Source organism: Macrobrachium rosenbergii, chromosome 53 (assembly GCF_040412425.1).
Source record: "Macrobrachium rosenbergii isolate ZJJX-2024 chromosome 53, ASM4041242v1, whole genome shotgun sequence".
NCBI classification, from domain to species: domain Eukaryota; kingdom Metazoa; phylum Arthropoda; class Malacostraca; order Decapoda; family Palaemonidae; genus Macrobrachium; species Macrobrachium rosenbergii.
This window is the reverse complement of record NC_089793.1, coordinates 34377848-34396951: the sequence shown is the minus strand read 5'-3', so window position 1 is coordinate 34396951 and position 19104 is coordinate 34377848. Positions and strand designations below refer to the sequence as shown.

Sequence of the window (19104 nt, the reverse complement as noted above, 5' to 3'; positions counted from 1 at the left end):
ATGAGGGGAAACTAGTTATTGCAGTAACAGGGCAGGGCCGCATGACTGGGAAGGTCATGTAGAAAGGACAAAGAGTACTCGTAATTGCGTCTGGGGTGGCAAAGAGATATAAAGCAAGAGAAGGAGTAATTATGGGTGATGGGATAAGAGCAATTACGTGTTAGCCAGAGGACTGAAAGAGTACAGTTGTGAGAGCGAATGGATTCATGCTCACAAATTGGAAAAGATTAAGAGTGAAAGCAAAAAGTTCTGGCAGAGCCTCGGTGTTCTAAGAAAAAGGAAAAGGGGTTGTGCTGGTTAAGTTAAATGCAAACGACATTGCACAGCACATAGGTAAAGATGACCACAAGTGAATGAGTATGGAGAGCCCTTGTGTTTGAAGAGAGTTTGCCCGCTGGGAATGCTTGGTTTTCCAAGAAAGGTACATTCTTATTTACACTTGGTACTAGTTTTTCTTATAATGAGTAGGTACGCAGTAACTAAAAGATGTAGTTGAAGGATGTAACAGTGAAAACAACAGTGGCTGGAAGTGCATCATCATTATCGTGAAGGTACAAAATCACACAAGTTCCGTTTTAAAGTTATAAAGTTCACAAAAAAAAAAATTAGAATGACTCACGAATGGATGGATGGAAAATTCAACAGGGTGAAAGACACTAAATTGTAAGGAGTTTACTAGTGTGAAAAACTCAAGAATGGAGTTATCGCATCTGGAAGGATTAGCACTGAGTATAAGCAGATAGCGACAAAAAAAAACATTAATAAATAGATAAATAAATAAAAAGTGATGGCATGACACGTAAGAGGTTTTAGTAAAGGAAGAAAGGAAGACTAGTGGAGAACAATTGCATGATAGCAGAGATACAACAGGATAAATAATGTAGTATAAAATAAAGCGAAGTTGTAAAAGAGGGTACGTAATGAAAATAGACTGATTTTGAGGAAATACGTTTTGAGAGAGAAAAGATTATACTAAGGGAGGTAAGAGTAAAGAGAATTGTTAAACAAAAGGTGCTCAGAATAAACAATGGAAAGCTAGTACCTTGCAGAGAGCCCCTTGTAAAATTAATGCAGTCCAGTGCAGATAAAGTAACTATTTCAGAGCTTCAATGTGAATATACAAGAGAGGAGGATCTGAATGAAGCAAGAGTGGCAGTGGTTAGCATCAGTTTCAGAATGCCTGGGGAAGGGACCGTTGAGGATGTAGGTGGAACAATAATGTGACAGAAGAGTGTAAAAACCAAACAAAGGGTGACTGTGAGAATGAATGGATAACCAGGGTGTGTAGAGCATGGCTGGATTATGGAAAGGAATGAATAAAAGGAATGATAAGTGTGAGTGTATGAATTAAAGATCATAGCGTCTTTCAGCATTCCTGTGAAGGTCTATTGTAGGATTCTGATTGGGAAATAAAAGTTACAGAGGGATCAATAAGGGAAGAGCCGTGTTGACTCATGCAAGAAGGGAGGGCGATTTGTAGATCAAGTGTTTGCTATGAACCTAGTGTGTGGAGAGTACAGAGAAAAGGCTTTATTTGGCTTGTGATAAAACTGTTATATACTTGATGTCGAGGATATTGGGAATGCATGAAGCAGAAGATAATTTAGTAAGAAAACGATTTACAATGAAAACTAAGCATCATTAAATGTTTAAATGAAAAAGTAATTGGATGTGTGTGAAAGCTGTTTCTGAGACAAGGGTATATCGAGCCTCCGGGATGCTTGTATCTTTATGGTTAGCGGTTTGAGAAGGCATAAAAAGAACAGAATATACGGGCAAAGTTGTGGGATTTGAAATTTTATACGGAAATAAGTGCTAAGGGACGGACTGATGTCTACAGAAAGTCGGTGTTGATGAGGGTTAGTGAAAAAAACTAAAGATGTCAGTAAAGAATTTAACAGTATTGATATGATGAGAAAGTTGAAGTATACGTAAATAACAGTAATGCTTTGAGGGTACATGGCAACTACTGCAAGTAGACAGAACCATGAATATTAATATGAATACTGTAAGAATGGAAGCAATGGATTCGTACAAGCATTTAAGAATTAATGCTAGGATAACAGAAGAGGAAGGTCTCAGAACAGGTGAAACAAGGAAGGCAGCATTGTCTATGCAAAAGATTTGGAAGAGAAGAGGAGAGTCTATGGAAGCCAGAATTGGAATGTAAGAAAGGTTTGTTGAAGCAAATAATTTGTGGAGGTGATCTGTGGATGCAAGATGCACAAGTATGGCAAAAGATCAAAGTTGTTGAGATCGATATTTCTGCAGTATACTGTAAGAAAGACTGCATGAGCGAGGAATCTAGTAATCCCCCTCCCAAAAAAATAATAAAGAACGTTGTGCACATAAAAACACGTATCTATTACAGCGCTCTTCTTTTTATTTTCACTGCAGCAATGCAGTGTACTACTGGAAGATCTTATTCATGTTATAGTAAATGTGTGATGTCACGTTCACGAAACTAATAGGGGAAAAAAAGTCCAATATCATCTAAAAAGAAGAAAACAATCAAATCACAGAATCACCCAGTAATTCTCCGTAATCTCCAGAGCAATATCCGTCCTCCTTGTATCCCTGAGCTATTCGTAACTCAAAAACAACATAAAATGATTCTTGGAATCTAATTTCTTTCTCTCGAGTCCTCGAGGATTATTTGAGGAGAGCCGCGTTTACCTTGGACCCATGTCAGGCGGGCAGAATATTGGGCCCTCTGGGAATGTATTATTTTTTCTTTTTTTACTTTGCAACAAACATCCAACAGTAAACTAAGAACGAACTATTTCTTGTAATAAATGTCATCAATATGTGTGATAGTACTTTACTGTTTATGTTTTCTGACTATAAAATCTTACATTCATCTGAATCCTTTCAGTGAGTAGATTTGTTTACAGTAGAAAGAAGTAAACAGCATGTATTACAAGCACTAGGCAGATATCTTTAAATGCGACCTAGCTACAACCCTAAAACAGCAAACAAACGAAAAAGTAAAAGGTAAAGAGGCAAATCGTGCAAAAACATAAGAGGGAGCTCAGTAATGGAGCTAGCATGGTCAAAAGACATTATCTTTCATATTTCTGGCTGCTCAGTTGTAAATTGTTTGCATTTATGCATTCGCAGTTTTGTTTCTTATTTGCTTGTTATCTTATCACAAAATGAGCAAAATAGCTCAAAACTTTGCATAACTCAAGTACATGAAATCTCTCTCTCTCTCTCTCTCTCTCTCTCTCTCTCTCTCTCTCTCTCTCTCTCTCTCTCTCTCTCTCTCAAATATATGAAATGCATATTCTTTTCCATCTAAACATAAAAAGTACGCTTACAAACTCTCTCTCCTCTCTCTCTCTCTCTCTCTCTCTCTCTCTCTCTCTCTAATATATATATATATATATATATATATATATATATATATATATATATATATATATATATGTGTGTGTGTGTGTGTGTGTGTGTGTGTGTGTATGTATATATACATATAAAATGCCTATTTCTCTCTTTCCTTTAAAATATATCAGACGAGTACTCTCTCTCTCTCTCTCTCTCTCTCTCTCTCTCTCTCTCTCTCTCTCTACCTAACAAATTTATTTTTGTTGACTTCAAAGTGTATCTCGTCAAACTACAGCCTAAGAAAAATTTTATAAATACTGCTAATATTTCTGCACAAAGTACACGAAACTGAAGGTTGCTAAGCGCAAACGCTGCCAGTTTATCACAGCAGTCATTCATTTGTTTCCTCCTCACACGAGGTTCTCATGAAATGGCAAAAGCGGCACTTGAGTAATCTCGTGTGAGTCACAGACTCTCTCGCAAGAGCCTTCGGGCACTGCTAATCACAGACTTGGAAAAGAAGGACACTGGACACAAACTTATTTCCTTGCACTCACGACTTGACGATTCTTTTTTTCTCTCTCTCTCGTAATTGCTTAATGCTTATTCGCTATTTCTAAGGCTTAAAATGACGTATTAAAATTACTCAAGGAATGAGTAAATATGGTTATCTTGAGTTTCCTAATGTTTCTAAGGTATCAAAATAAATACATTTAATGATAAAATGATTCAGCAGTAAAACCTTGAAAGTCAAAAATATACAGTTGCAAATGTAAATGGGACATCTGACCTCAATTACCAGCAAGTACTACATTTGGAAAATATTTACAGCAAAAATAAAAGCTTATAAAGAAAGGAAGCCGTCTGGTTGAAAGAAAAATAAAAACTGGTATCTCAATTATCAGCAAGTACTCCATTTGGCAAATTCTTACAGCAAAACAAAAGTTCATAGAAAAAGAAAGCCGTCTGGTTAACCAAAGATAACTGGTTGCTAAGTTTCATCCAAAACTGTCACTTACAAAACTACTTGAAGGAAAGTTTTTTGTACCTCACTTGACACCCAGAACATGCATCAAAACACAACGGAGACAGCTTCGTTCTTTTTTTTTTTTTTATTTACTGTGAACGAAATACTTCTGTGTAAACATCAGTGTGAGAGAGAGAGAGAGAGAGAGAGAGAGAGAGAGAGAGAGAGAGAGAGAGAGAAACATAAACATATATATATATATATATATATATATATATATATATATATATATATATATATATATATATGTATGTATGTATGTATGTATATATATATATATATATATATATATATATATATATATATATATATACACACACAAATAGAACCATAAAGAACCATAAGGAATTAACACTAATGATATTATTTCCTACTCCGACCATACAACAGAAATCTTTGTTGTCATTAGATTAGAGTCTATTAAACTGCCAAGCCCTACCTTACTTGCGACTATAAGCTAAATCGGAATTTCCCTATTTTTAATCATGAAATTCTCCGTACACACTGCAAATAACATTACCACTGCAGCGTGGTGGAATCTACGATAAGACTTGCAGGAATTATCCGTATGTTTTGCGGGAAATATCAGTAACATTTCCTGTGTTCATTCTTTCAATCCAGCATATCACCAGAATAAAAACGATACGCATTTAATTGGACTGTGACCTCCTTTTTTTCATGATTGGGAAACAAGACAAATGCAACAGTTAATTACTATATAATTTCAAATTCTCTTTAGTTCCTTCATATAAATCTCAAATCCAGAATGGTAGGAGAAAGCTAATAAAACTTTGACAACTCCTTAAACAAGTACATCGCAGCGAGTGTAGTCTATCAGTTCAGATTTAGGGGAAGATATGTTGACAATTCCCGCTAAAAGAAAAGAAAAAACAACGAAAAATGCCTTTCTCTTCGTAAGCATTCCAAAACCTAAGCTAAGGGTTAAAAAAACTGATAAGCCAACACGTTCTGAATCAGGTAGGAAGATAAAAAAGGAAAAAGCACTACCTGTATCGTACGACTAATTAACCTGGTTACAAGTGAAATCGTGTACCTATAATCCTGTTAAAGACGGGCCCATTAGAACAGCTACGCGTAGAAGCGACCGAGTGAGTGACACTTCTAAATACTTTGGTCTCGCTGGCTGAGACCGTGAGAGATAAAAGACTTAATCTGTTGAATGCCTACAGGGTCCCGAAGTTCGCGTGATTAAACTTCCGACATACAATTCCAACGAGTATTTTACTTCTATTTGATTAAACATCTATTCAGGAAATTTATAAGACCTGAATAGAAAAACTATATATATCATCCATGATCTCGAAAGACTGACTAGAGCATACTTTATCTAGTGTCATCTACAAACAAAAATGTTTAGAAATAGTTCTTGAATACAGAGAGAAAAAAATATAAAATATTAGATTAAGTAAAATCATGACGATTCCGCAAAATAGGTAATGTCAGTTTATTCACCAAAAATGCTAAAACATTAGTTCATTTGCAAAAGAGAGAGAGAGAGAGAGAGAGAGAGAGAGAGAGAGAGAGAGAGAGAGAGAGAGAGAGAGAGAGCCATGCTTTTATGCATACCAATGAGACATACTCATCTGAAAAGGCAGTATGATTACTGGCATCTTTCGACATGAGGGGAGTTTTTCGAAAACTTTCAAGATTTAAGAGTCCCAAGAGCTTATTCAAAATCTATTGAAACAACTTCGGGTGTTATCATTACCGTAAAAGTAAATCTGGTACCATTTGAATGATCTCAACCTTCATCTTGACCCAGCCAACGCATGTAATTTGGTCAATTTGTGAAGCGCTGATCTCCACCTTGAACTTCAGTTACGCGAGCCTAGTAAAGCAAAGTAAGTATATCTAGTTTAATTCAGACCACTGAGCTGATTAACAGCGCTCCTGGGGCTGGCCTGAAGGATTTGATTTATTTACGTGGCTAGAACCAATTGGTTACCTAGCAACGGACCACAGCTTATCAGTGAATCCGAACCACATTATAGCGAGAAATGAATTTCTAATCACCAGAAACAAATTTCTGTTCCTTCACACCGGCCGGTCGGAGAATCGAACTCGCGACCATCAGAGTGGTAGTCGAGAACGGAACCTGCTCACCCAGCGAAGAACACCTATCACTGAGTTAAGTAACCACTTTCACATGGCATTTTTATACTTCACATATTAAGGTAAACAACTTATCAATGTTTATTAGTATACCTTGAGAATGATTTACACCTTAAGTAATTATTATGTACACCAATCCCTACCAGGATTCGGACATATGCCCTTTTAGGGATTGAAAAGCGCTATGACAGCAAACGTACGCAAATGCTTTCACGTCAGCCATGTCCCACCACTAGAAGTCGTAAGTTCGAATCTTAGTCAAGGTACGTGTAGTTATATCCAAACCCCGTTAGGTGCAAGTTATTCCCAAGGTTGGGTAATTCATTACAAATATGCTTTTTCAGACCTTATTATCTGTGCACACACGTGTATACCCAGACATATAGTATTTGTAATCCTACATATTTTCACTATTCAGTAAGAAAACAGGTCGAAATTCTGACTTGTTTCAGCGATAAAATCAAAGGTAAATCAAAACCTGACTCATAAAAGCATGATATTACAACAAAAAAAGGGGGAAATAAAAAATAAAAAGTCCTTTGTTATATTTGAGGAAGGATCATTTGTGAACCATGAAACGCGCGTTTGACACTTTAATGCTTCTCTCGATGCCATTATTAGTTAGTTGAAGAGTATGAATAACAGGAAAACAGTAAAATGGCTAAAAAATTAATGTGGCTTAACTGATTTGGTATCAGAATTTGAGTGGAGAGATTAAAATACTGGGAATGATATAAGTGCATTTGCAATATTCAAGTATACGAGTAATACATATACAGTATATATATATATATATAGCATATATATATATTATATATATATATATATATTGTTATATATATATATATATATATATATTATATATTATATATATATACATACATACATACATACATACATACATACATATATAAATATATGTATATGTGTAAAGTGTGTGTGTATTACATGTATAAAATATTACACAAATTTTAAATAAAAAATATTTTTTTCACCCTGTAAAAGCAACTATTCATCATCGGAAGCACAATGACAATGGTTACACACCCCTCAACAGCTGATGGTCAGTACCATACAAGAGCGTCAGAATGCGGCAATCGTACAAAGCATTCGTTAGCTACTTTACCTTTGTGTGCTGGAGAAAGCAGCAGCTGGCGTAAGGATCATCACAATCACTGCCACCACCACGCAACACCACGTCACCACCATCAACGCCATTGTGGATGTAACTGTTATTCTTCTGTCTCTGTCAGTTGGTTCTTAAATTATAATAAGCACCATATTTCCGACACTGTGCTTTCAATGCCCTCCTGGGGTTAAGTTTTAGATTTTCTTGGGACAGCTGACAGAACTTGAAACTGGATCAATAATTGTTCCCTATTATTCCTCAATCATAATTTTTCCCCTTTAAATATATTTAGTGATTCCTTTTCCAGGGCATCAACTATATAATGTATTTAGATGTCCTTTCCACGTAATTCCTCTTTTTCAACTAAATTAGTTTTATCAAACTCATCACATTTTTATTGTACCCGTACCTTGGAATACCCTTTTAAAAGTAGCCAATATCTCTGCTGTCCATAAAATATCCTTCAAAAGCTTGGAAGTCACAGATACATATCCATCGGGAGGGATTCACCCCACGTGGTATCGGTGGTGGTGGCCGGAGCGACACAACCTTCCACGACAACACTCAACAGCCAACTGAGGCATCAGGCAAGAAGATGTGGATTGCGGAGGATTACGTCAGATCCCATCTCTCGGGGGTTAGGGTCCTCCTCCGACGAAATATTAAGTTCGTGGACACTGATGCCCTCCGGAGGCACAAGACGTCATGCAAAAGGAACTTCGGGATGCAGATTAATGACTTCTGAATGGCAAGATTAAAAAGCGGAGTTACTGACGTCCACATGACTGGACTTTCTGATCTTGCGGGAATCACGTTTAATAAATTGGTAAATTACGCTCCTCTGCGAACGAAATTTGAGCATATGGGAAAGTACGTCCTTTCTGACTTTACTTTAAAAAAAATTATGATTCAGCTTCTATTTTGTTCCTTTTCTCTTAATTTTCACGATTCATTAGTAATAATAGCATTCGTAATACTAGCAAAATTTAAATAAAACACAAAATTCGTAAACAAATATCAGAAATATTAATGAAACTACTTATTTGATGGCTGTAATTTTACTGCAATACTAATCACTGAACAAACAAATAAATAAATTCCCAAAACCACCATAGCCTGTCACGGAATTTCTATCCCTAAACAAACCATAAATAATTCAAGGGGAAAATATGGCAGTTAAATATTCATGCACTTACTTCGTGTCACCTGTTCAGTCTACTTATAGTAATGGTTATTGCTACGGAAAGAGTAGACCATTTTACATAAAAAGAATTTATGGGGATGAGAAATACGGGTACCTTTATTTTCGCGCCTCTGGCATTATGTGCCACCCCACCAACATTTTAGGGTTAACATCATTCCATCGTACAAATGGGGCACCTTGGTAATTTCAATTAAGTCCATCACCTCCCAACCACCACCACCAGCCTCTCTCTCTAGGCACACACGCACATGCCCGCAAAAAAGGGGAATTTATTAAAGAAAATACAAAATTCCACAATACTGTATTATTATTATTAAATTAAAATAGTTTAACCAGACCACTGAGCTGACTATCAGCTCTCATAAAGCTGGCCCGAAGGATTAGGTAAAACCATGAAAATTGAGCACCACAGTCATTATAAATACGAAATGTCACCGAAGTGTTCATAAAATAATTACTACAGAAGGTAAAAGTAATGTTAACCATTGTTAAGATGCAAGAGGTAGGTGATGATGATTTACAGGTAAATGACTACTAATGGCGTTAAGGAAGCTATAAAATTGTGTGTTCACTAAACAGACTTTATATTGCGCCCTCAAAAGAGTGACGCAGATAATTAACCATAATCATGATCATCACATACCATTTTAGGCAACCTTATCCCCTTATGAACGTAAGCGTGATATGAGTTCGTTCTTCTCTTCACTGACGTACATTTTCCACAACATTCATCAGGTCCATTTTTTTCATGATTTCCTGTGCCTTCCTAAAAGGCCTGGACCTGATTCTTCCATATCTACGGCTTTTATGACTGACTCTTCCTCATCCCTTCTCAACATAATATCTTCAAAGCATCTCAGTCTTAGATCTCAGTTCATTTTCTAGCTGCTGGGCACTTCACTTCTCTGGCACTAGTGACCCCATGTATGGACTAAGGTAATGTTCTGGAGGAACACTACACTTAGTCATGATTTGTCCTTGTATTTCACCTTGACTGTAATTTTCTACTTTTGCGACTCTGACAAGTAAACTTCGCATTAGCGTTATGACATTTTTTTCAATATTAGTCTTTCCTACAACTCTTTCAGCCTCTAAACACAGACGTTGTTACCTTGTCCACAAATGTCAATTGCTTGAATATTTTGAGAGGTGAAAAGAGATGTTTCCATTTCTGTCTTGAACATTTTCTTAAGGCTCAAAGAACTGACTTCAAGTCTAGTCCTCGGTTACTAATCCTCTATGGAAATATGTCAACATTAGCCTGAGAATATGTCAAAAGCAAAATGGGAATCTCCACTTAGACAAACTGAAGTTCTAGCGTCATTATTCGTGGTAACTACCTCACAGACAACTTTGCTCAACCACAAAGACGTCAGTCAAAACTGTGAAGCTAGTTCTGATGTCCATGATCCTGGTTATCTGTTGGATAATTAAATATCTATCATCTAAAACCAAGCAATGGATGGAATAAACTTGTTCGTAGGTTGCTGAGATTTTTGGATGACTCAACAAGGGTCACCTGTTTTCTCCTGCCCTAATTGAATTTTAGAGCCCACCTCTGTTATGAGGTATACGAATGGGAGTCTTCGCAAAGTATTTGACCAGTCTTCATGGATTTCCTTCCGGGTTACACTTATACTTCTCCATACCCCTCTGGATAGTAACCTTCAGCACCAGCAAGAGAAGCAGAATGTGATCTCACCCCAGAAGGGGAACGTTCTTGGGTCCGTTACCTTCCAAATCCATAATGCCCTATGGATCAATGCAATGTATTTGGTACTTGGAGGCTATAGAGATTCTCTCTCTCTCTCTCTCTCTCTCTCTCTCTCGTCGATATTTGATATTTCTCTTCTATTAAGTATTAATCTTACTTTTTATAGAAAACATCAAGAAACATGGATAGGTTTCTCTTCTTTACTTAAAAAATTCCTTTCAATTCGGCCTGTTGATGCGTTTTTCATATGGGTATGAATTTAGTTTTTCATTTAGTTCCTATTTTTACCGACTCCGCCCCCCCCTCTCGTTTTGTATTTGCATCACTTTTCCTTTTTACATGCAACGAACATTTTCTTTCATTCCTCCTACTCAAACCACTTGGCAAAAACTAGCAATCTCCACTGCATTCCTTCAGAGACCCTATCTTTAGCTTGAGTGTGCTTGGCACGTTAAGTCTCCTTGACATACATGTGACACTTTAATTGTTTGAAAATAAAAATCAGGGTATAAATTTAAGCTAATTCCAAGCGAAATGCTAATAAATTTATGTATAATTCTGAACGTATCTAAATTGATATGCACACCGCATACTGCGGCAAACAAAACAAATCCATCCATACATGCATAGAGACAAATTTGCAAGCATACTATGTAGCAGTTATTGTTCCACCCAGTTTTTTTGTTATTATAAACATTTTTATGAACGTGATGCCAGGAGTAAAATGAACGTAATGTGAAAAATTAATCAGCAACAATCTGTTCTTTTTATCTCAACATATCACTTGCGTCGATGACCCTACTAGTTATGATATTACTTTGTAATAATTAACCAAACCAATCAACTTTTGGATTCTTGCTCTCCTTCCACTTTCCCTTTGAAGAAACTTGTTATCCCAGTCCTTGGAATTCAACTAGATTTTCTTTCGGCAACGGCACAAGAAAAGGGAAGGTGGTTTGACATTAATTACACCTCTCGAACAACGACCGATCAGTTTCTCAATTATGCCTTTACGGACCCTTAGAAGAAGCATGCTACTCCCACGACGGACACTGGTGTGAAGAGTTGATGACAGCCTTAACATGAAAGGAACCAGATATGCAGAACTTCAAGGAAAAATGCTGCATGGATGCACGTGGCTCGCTATATGTAGAAACGTGGCTGCCAACAAGGCGAGAGAGAAACCATGGGAGTTTCAGCTAAAAGGTTTATTCCATAGAGTTCTGGAGCTACAGAATGCAAGAGGTATCAAACGGAATTCAGGTTCTGTACAGAGGTACCTGCTTCTAGATAAAAAAACTATTGACCACCTATCTACCGGTCTTTGTCTGTATTTGAATACAAATATAAATATATATATATATATATATATATATATATATATATATATATATATATATATATATATATATATATACATATATATATATATATATAATAGTATAATATATATATATATATATATACATATATATATATATATATATATATATATATATATATATATATATATATATATATATACTGTATATTTTAATATATATTTTGTACACACACACACACACACACACACACACACACACACATATATATATATATATATATATATATATATATATATATATATATATATATATATATATACATATATATATATATATATATATATATATATAGAGAGAGAGAGAGAGAGAGAGAGAGAGAGAGAGAGAGAGAGAGAGAGAGAGAGAGAGAGCATAAGTACAATGTTGAGGTCGGGAATTTAAAGGAAAACTCCACAGTAATGAAAAGTGTCTTGAAACAAAAACATATATCAAAAAGCCATCTTTCTCTAGCCAATATGGAGTGTGAGGTAAGTTCTGATGGCATAAAATGAAAACGTTAAACAGTAAGGCGAGACTATCTCCAGAGTCAAAACGTTGGCTCTCTCATCTTTTGTGAATTATTTCTCGTATTTTCGTGGAATTAAAGACTGTATTGCGAAAGGAAGAGAAACAATACTAATCACTCAAACATGCTCGCATTTACATTTTCACTTGTGTTTACTCAGGAATTAATTCCTGTTTTACACAGAAATCCACAGAAATTCACGAGAATCTTAAATAGAAACAGATTCCACTGGTTGCTGTACAAACACCTTGCAACTGTGCTTTCAATTGCTACATGCTAGTTACCATCGCAAATGAATACGGCATCTTTAACTTCTATAGTGCAAGGGCTTCTCTCTCTATCCCTCGCACTCTCTCTCCGTCTCTCACTCTCTCTGAATCCTATTTTTGACGCTGCTTTCAGGAAGGGCTCCATTAAGAGTCACTACCCTTCCACTGGCAGACTATCACACATCAAGACTCATCCTTTCTTTTACTAAATAGTAGCAAATATATTACTCTATATGGCACTGGACTCAAGACGGCAAGTTGTTTTGACACAAACTATTGAGAGTATCGATGAAATCAAACCATTTTCCGTGAAGGCAATCTCTGATTAATCCAATAAACTTCTAAATCTTAAAACGTAATCCGAGTCATAACACTAAATGAAATGTGAATAGCTGACATAATGTATTCCTTACTGCACAAAATATTTTATTACAGAATTAAGCACCGTCTAATTTAGAACGTTACATTCACACTTCTTCTGTTCGATTTTGGTGATCAGAAAAAAATATTTATCCTCTACTAATCAGAGGAAATATGAGAGATGGTAGAGGGGAGGCTCTTGTAGAAGAACACAAAAATAACCATATAGATCAGGGTAAAACAAAATTATGAACAGCAACTTCTGGGGAAAATCCAAAATCCTATGAAGTACTGAAAGACTGTTGGCAATGTTAGCAAGAGAGCAAGGGTTTTGAAGAGGAAAGAAACTATAAGAAAAAAAATGACGAAAACTCGTAATTGCAGAGATAGCTTAAAACGTCAGTGGCAAGAATTTGGAAGTTCTGTTGAGTGTAGATGGTAGAGGAACGGCAGGACCGAAATTCAACAATATATCATAAACTTTAGAGGAATCTGGATATTGCAATAAATTCAATAACTGCACTCCTATCATAAACTTCCTCTCCGAATACCTTGGATAGCACGCAATTACCCTCCACATCTTAGCACTCAAGTAGGAAACGACTGCTCAAGTCCCCTGGGTTGGGACACTCAACCAGTAACCATCGAAGAGTCAACTGGACCAATCAGTCATCACAGAATGATTTGGGCTGCCTAGTCATAAAAAATCCATCAGTCAAATGAGTGTGATTAATCCTCAGATGACAAATGACACGCCCCCGTCTAAACATTTTACAGTAAACACGTGAAAAAGCTGATTTTATCATTTTCAGCATTTTTTGGTTATGCCACCCAGATTCTCCCGGGAGATTTGCCAATCCTCTTTTACTTTCAACGTGACAGTCGAAAACATGTCTCTTAAAAAAAAGAGATGTAGGAATTGCAGCAGCTATGCTCATCGAAGCCGGAAGTGTTTGACTTCCCACGAATAATTTGAAGTGCATAAAACTTGATATAAATTTCTCAATCAACATTCATTCAGTCGTTTATTTATTTTTTTTTCTCACTTCCACACCTAGCACAAAATTCTAGCGTAAACGACATAATTATAGGGGATTCACACAGGTTAATATTACTCTTAGGTTTCTGATTGCAGAAATGAAATGTGATCCTGACATACTGCTATCCATAATTACATTTCATAATAGTTACTAGAAGGAATATGAGGTAAAGGTCATAGGAAACTTTTTTCGCTTTTGAAACAATCTTATTCTGAATAAAAAAAATAACAAAACTGGCTTACTCTGCAGAATACTGTGGTTATTTGTATACATTCAAACATTCACTTCCTATCATCTACTTTTTATTTATTCATTTGTGTTTTACTTCTATGAACTGACACGTGTTATTACCATCAATACGTATGATTTTTAAACGCCACACCACCGTTACTGCATTCCGCGAATACCGAGGAAGGAAATGACATCAAAGACAAAAAATGCAAAGAAGAACATAAAGAGATTCCACGAACTTGAATTGCAGACGGACGAAGCCGAAGAGAAAGGACGAGAGGCAAGGACGATGGTGATTATCACTATACACCAACTCGTAATCAGCTCACCCGAGATGCTATCACTCACAGCGATAATTATGAGCCTGATGACTTGCAGCACCGAGGTGTCACAAAAGCCTAATATTATTATCTTAAATATATTCTCTGAAATGGCAGTAAGACAATGCCATTTAGGCTGTTTTACTGTTGCTCTTTTGCTGTTTTTCCATTTTTTTTCTCCTCTTCCACAAAAAAAACTATAAATAAATCTCTAACAACATTATAAAATGTTTATATCATTTATAACTAGAAGAAAAGGATTTAAAAAACTGAAAAAAAGACAGGGCATCTAATGATACACAGATTCGCTCGTTTTTTAATATATCCAATTGCAAAGACACTGATGACAATGGTATTACATTAACACACAAAAAGTTGATCTCTGAGCCAAGTAAATTACCACATACATAAAAAATGCTTATTATGATATTCAATTAAGTGAACGACACAAGGATAAAAATGTGTTGTAAAACTTTTGTGTGATGTTGATAATTACTTTACAGTTAACATTTCAGATCAAAAGATATTTCTTTTTATTTTGTTATACTGACCAACCAAAGCACTGAATTTCCAGCAACCAAAAAAACATAACTAATTCAATGCAGACATAACAATTTGAAAATATTTTGGCAAAATATTAGTAATCGTGATTTCCCTGCTTGTGTGTGTGTGTGGTATGTGTGTGTGTTTGTGAACTTTTAAGACTCTTTTTTTATCACTTTTAGGTGGAAAGCATAACGAAACCTGAGCGTCGGCTGAGACATACTTTCTCGACGATAACCACTGTCTTGGCTCCTGATCGACGAACGTGGAGACGGTTCAGACAGCAAGCAATAAAGAAGCAAACATATCTGACAATAAGTGAATCTCTTCTGCTACTTGAATATAAACAAAATATTTTCACAGAGAGAATGTAACGACAATAATAATAATAATAATAATAATAATAATAATAATAATAATTAATAATATTATTATTATTATTATTATTATTATTATTATTATTATTATTATTATTATTATTATTATTATTATTATTATTATTATTATTATGATCATTAAAATGTGACAGCAATAATAACAAAACTAACTTATCAATCCACTATTGACGAGGGTTTTGTTTCATCATTATCATCAATTTTATTGCTTTTCAAAGGATTAGATACGTTTCTTCATCAGTTTTAGATATTACTAGAGGAAAATTACCACACGTCATTTATTATGCAAAAAATTAAGGAAAATCCCTACTTAGGATGTTAAAAAAAGGAAATTCCATAATATCTGAGCATAAAACGTTAAAATTTTTTTCGCAAGAATTTATGACAAAGAGCAGAACAATTTTCATTTATATTCTTCAGCTTTTACAGTAAAAATAGTGGCATTTCCTAAACTTTAAAAAATAACTAATTCAGTTTTCCACAAAACCTTTCTTGTGAATTATAAGAACAGTCCCTCATAGTAGTGCAGAAATTTTCCCGGAGTGCTATAGAAGAGCGAAAGTATTTTACAGAGCTGAGAGAGTCAATAGAGCCTGAAGGAAAAAATATACCTAGAAAACATAAAGTCAGAGACTAAGAGAAGGGATTTACAAGATCAGTTTACAAATACTGTCAGAAAAAAACAATAGATGGAGTTTTAAACGCCATGTCGTAAGCCACAAATAAAAACATAAATAAAATTCACAAACTTATTTACGTGACTGATTTCATGTTTAATTATTCTGAAATTACAAAACAATTTCCTGCTGTAGGAGCACCTCTAGATTCTTACATGAAATATGTTATTTAGTTAAATATTTGAGATTTGCTCTTATACAGACTAACAAGGAATTACCCCAATGTCATATCAAATATCTTTTTAATTTTTTCTTTTTTAAATAATTTGCATTTCGTGTACTGTCTTATGAATAAATATGACAACACGCTTCAACTTTCTCTCTCTCTCTCTCTCTGTGTGTGTGTGTGTGTGTGTGTGTGTGTGTGCGTGTGTCTGTGTGTGTGTGTGTGTGGAGGAAAGGATGAACATCACAGACAGTGTTCTGTTCATTCTTTATTGAAAACACTTTATTGATCCATTAAGTGATCAATATAAATCTCCAATTTACGTGTGAAAATGCGGTAAGCGGATTATAGAATGTTTGTACCTATCTTTAAAAGAAAACAAAAACAAATGCGATGCTTTGAGACCGCTGTTTACCAGCAGAAATTACTTGGGTGATTGCAACTAAACGCTGTTTACACGCTGTTGTCAGTGCCACATTGGCACTACAGTATTTTGAAAAGCTGCATGCATAAAAATGGAAAAGACGAAAGGAACTTTCTCTTTCTATTAGAGTCTTTCCATGACTGCAGATTTATGCTTAGATAATCAAGGCTGAAGTCTTACAACTAACAGTCTTCTTTTAGTTTTAGTCTTATTACCAATAAACCTCACGTTTATAACCTTTGCACTCCATCATCCCGTCCGACGAGATGGAATTATCCGAAGTTGTTAGGTTTCTCGTTCGTTAATTATTACAGACAGTAATCACAATTACATTACAATGAGCACAAGGCATTGTGAATCCTAGATATCAAAATAACCGAAGCAGTGGAATAATATAAGCTTAAAATTCTGAATCTGCTCAAAACATTACATTATGCTTTCAAGTAACGAGAAAAAAATTCAGAGTAATTCAAAATTAAAACAACTATATATATATATATATATATATATATATATATATATATATATATATATATATATACATATATATATATATATATATATATATATATATATATATATATATATATATATATATAATCAAATACACAATCACGTGGAGGAGAAATAAATTTGACTCACATCACGATCGAACCCAGGTCTTTCAATTGAAAGCAGCAACGGGCGCTGCCCACTAGCTACAAGTTAAAAAGAAGTTGACTTCCTGAGGGCACTGCATCTCCAGCAAGCTAATTGTTGTATACTGCTAGTAGTTTCATTTCATTTCTCAGCAATGACTAGGACAAAGATTTCATTCGAATTGTCCCTTCTGAGGAAAACACGCTGGTACAGATGGGATAATCTGGAATGAAATGCTGTCAATTGGGTCATTGCTGAGTCGGGAAGTTGGCGAAAGCACGCTGGTATGTGTTGTTAGCTTGCCCAGGTAATTCTTTTTGGGTGCAGTTGCCTCTATGGGTTCCAACTTATGAATGGTATGAAGTTCTCGCTGAGGTAAGAGTAGAGTTTCACAGCACGCTGTTGGCCCAGCACCTCCACCCGGCCAATGAAGAATTAGGAGGAATTTATTTTTGTGATAGAAATTCATTTCGTCATAATGTGGTTCGGATTCCACAACACGCTGTAGGTCCTGCTGTTGGCAACCAGTTGGTTCAGCCACGTAAAATAAATCTAATCCTCGGGCCAGCCCTAGGAGAGCTGTTAATTAGCTCAGTAGTCTGGTTAAACTAAGATATACTCTACTTATGACTTGTATGGCCTAGTGGGCAGCGCTCCTGCCTTCAATTGGAAGACAAGACGGTCTGATCGTGATGTGAGTCAGAAATATATATATATATATATATATATATATATATATATATATATATATATATATATATATATATATATATATATATATATATCTACAAAATGTAATTTTCTTACACTAGTAAAACTACTTCTGTTGTGACATCATGGACTCGTTTAAACACACCTGTATATCTATCTACAAAGGGAACGACCTTGCAAAAACAAGAAATTTACATGTCCCTATGAAAATAGGCAATATAAAAGCAATAAGTGTGAAGTAGTGTGCTGGGAAGTGAAAGTGCTTTCAAACAATTCTACAGCTACCCCTTGCTAGGGTGCCAATGACAGGTGTGAGGTCTTTGTAATTGGACCAGTGCCACGGAATATTTGGCATCAGTGCCTCCACCCACTAACTCACTTTTGATTTCACACACAATAATGTATTATAACCCAGATGCATAATGATATATTACGTGTATTTCCGCATTAATTTTGTCGTAAATATAAGAGTAAACTAACGACCAATATCAGACCTTGTGGAAAGTACATATTTCTGGGGACGAACGATATGGGCTGCATGACTGTGATATCCTCTTTAAGTATGTCATTTTTAAAGCAGCAATATTTTCATCGTTGCAACCAAAAGTTGTTGTTCTAATAACGAATAGAGGTGCATGTCCTTTGTTAACATTATGAATCTAAGGTCTTTTTCTTTCCGTGCATCAAATCTACATTTAACAACTTGATGTAAGTAGGGCTTAAATAGCAATTAATTGTCTGCAGCAATAAATTTCCTATACTTTGAATGATCTGGCATGTCAAAACAGATTCTTACCACTGTAGGAAATAACGCTCAGTTCCTCAAATGTTCATTTTTCTTTTTATTTATCTGACATAAATGTTTGTTCTAATGTCCTGACATATTTTCTTGATGAACCAGCTAA

The 19104-nt window shown here is 35.3% G+C and overlaps 1 protein-coding gene across 1 annotated transcript in view; it reads right to left on the bottom strand.

The window, feature by feature from the left end:
* The window catches only part of LOC136834406 (multiple epidermal growth factor-like domains protein 6), a 385610-nt gene extending 377417 nt beyond the window's left edge, over window positions 1–8193 (bottom strand). Inside the window, 1 exon segment of the mRNA XM_067096968.1 lies at window positions 7614–8193. Coding sequence (XP_066953069.1) covers window positions 7614–7705 — 92 coding nt within the window. The 5' untranslated portion in view covers window positions 7706–8193.
* Between the last annotated feature and the right edge of the window lie 10911 nt (window positions 8194–19104).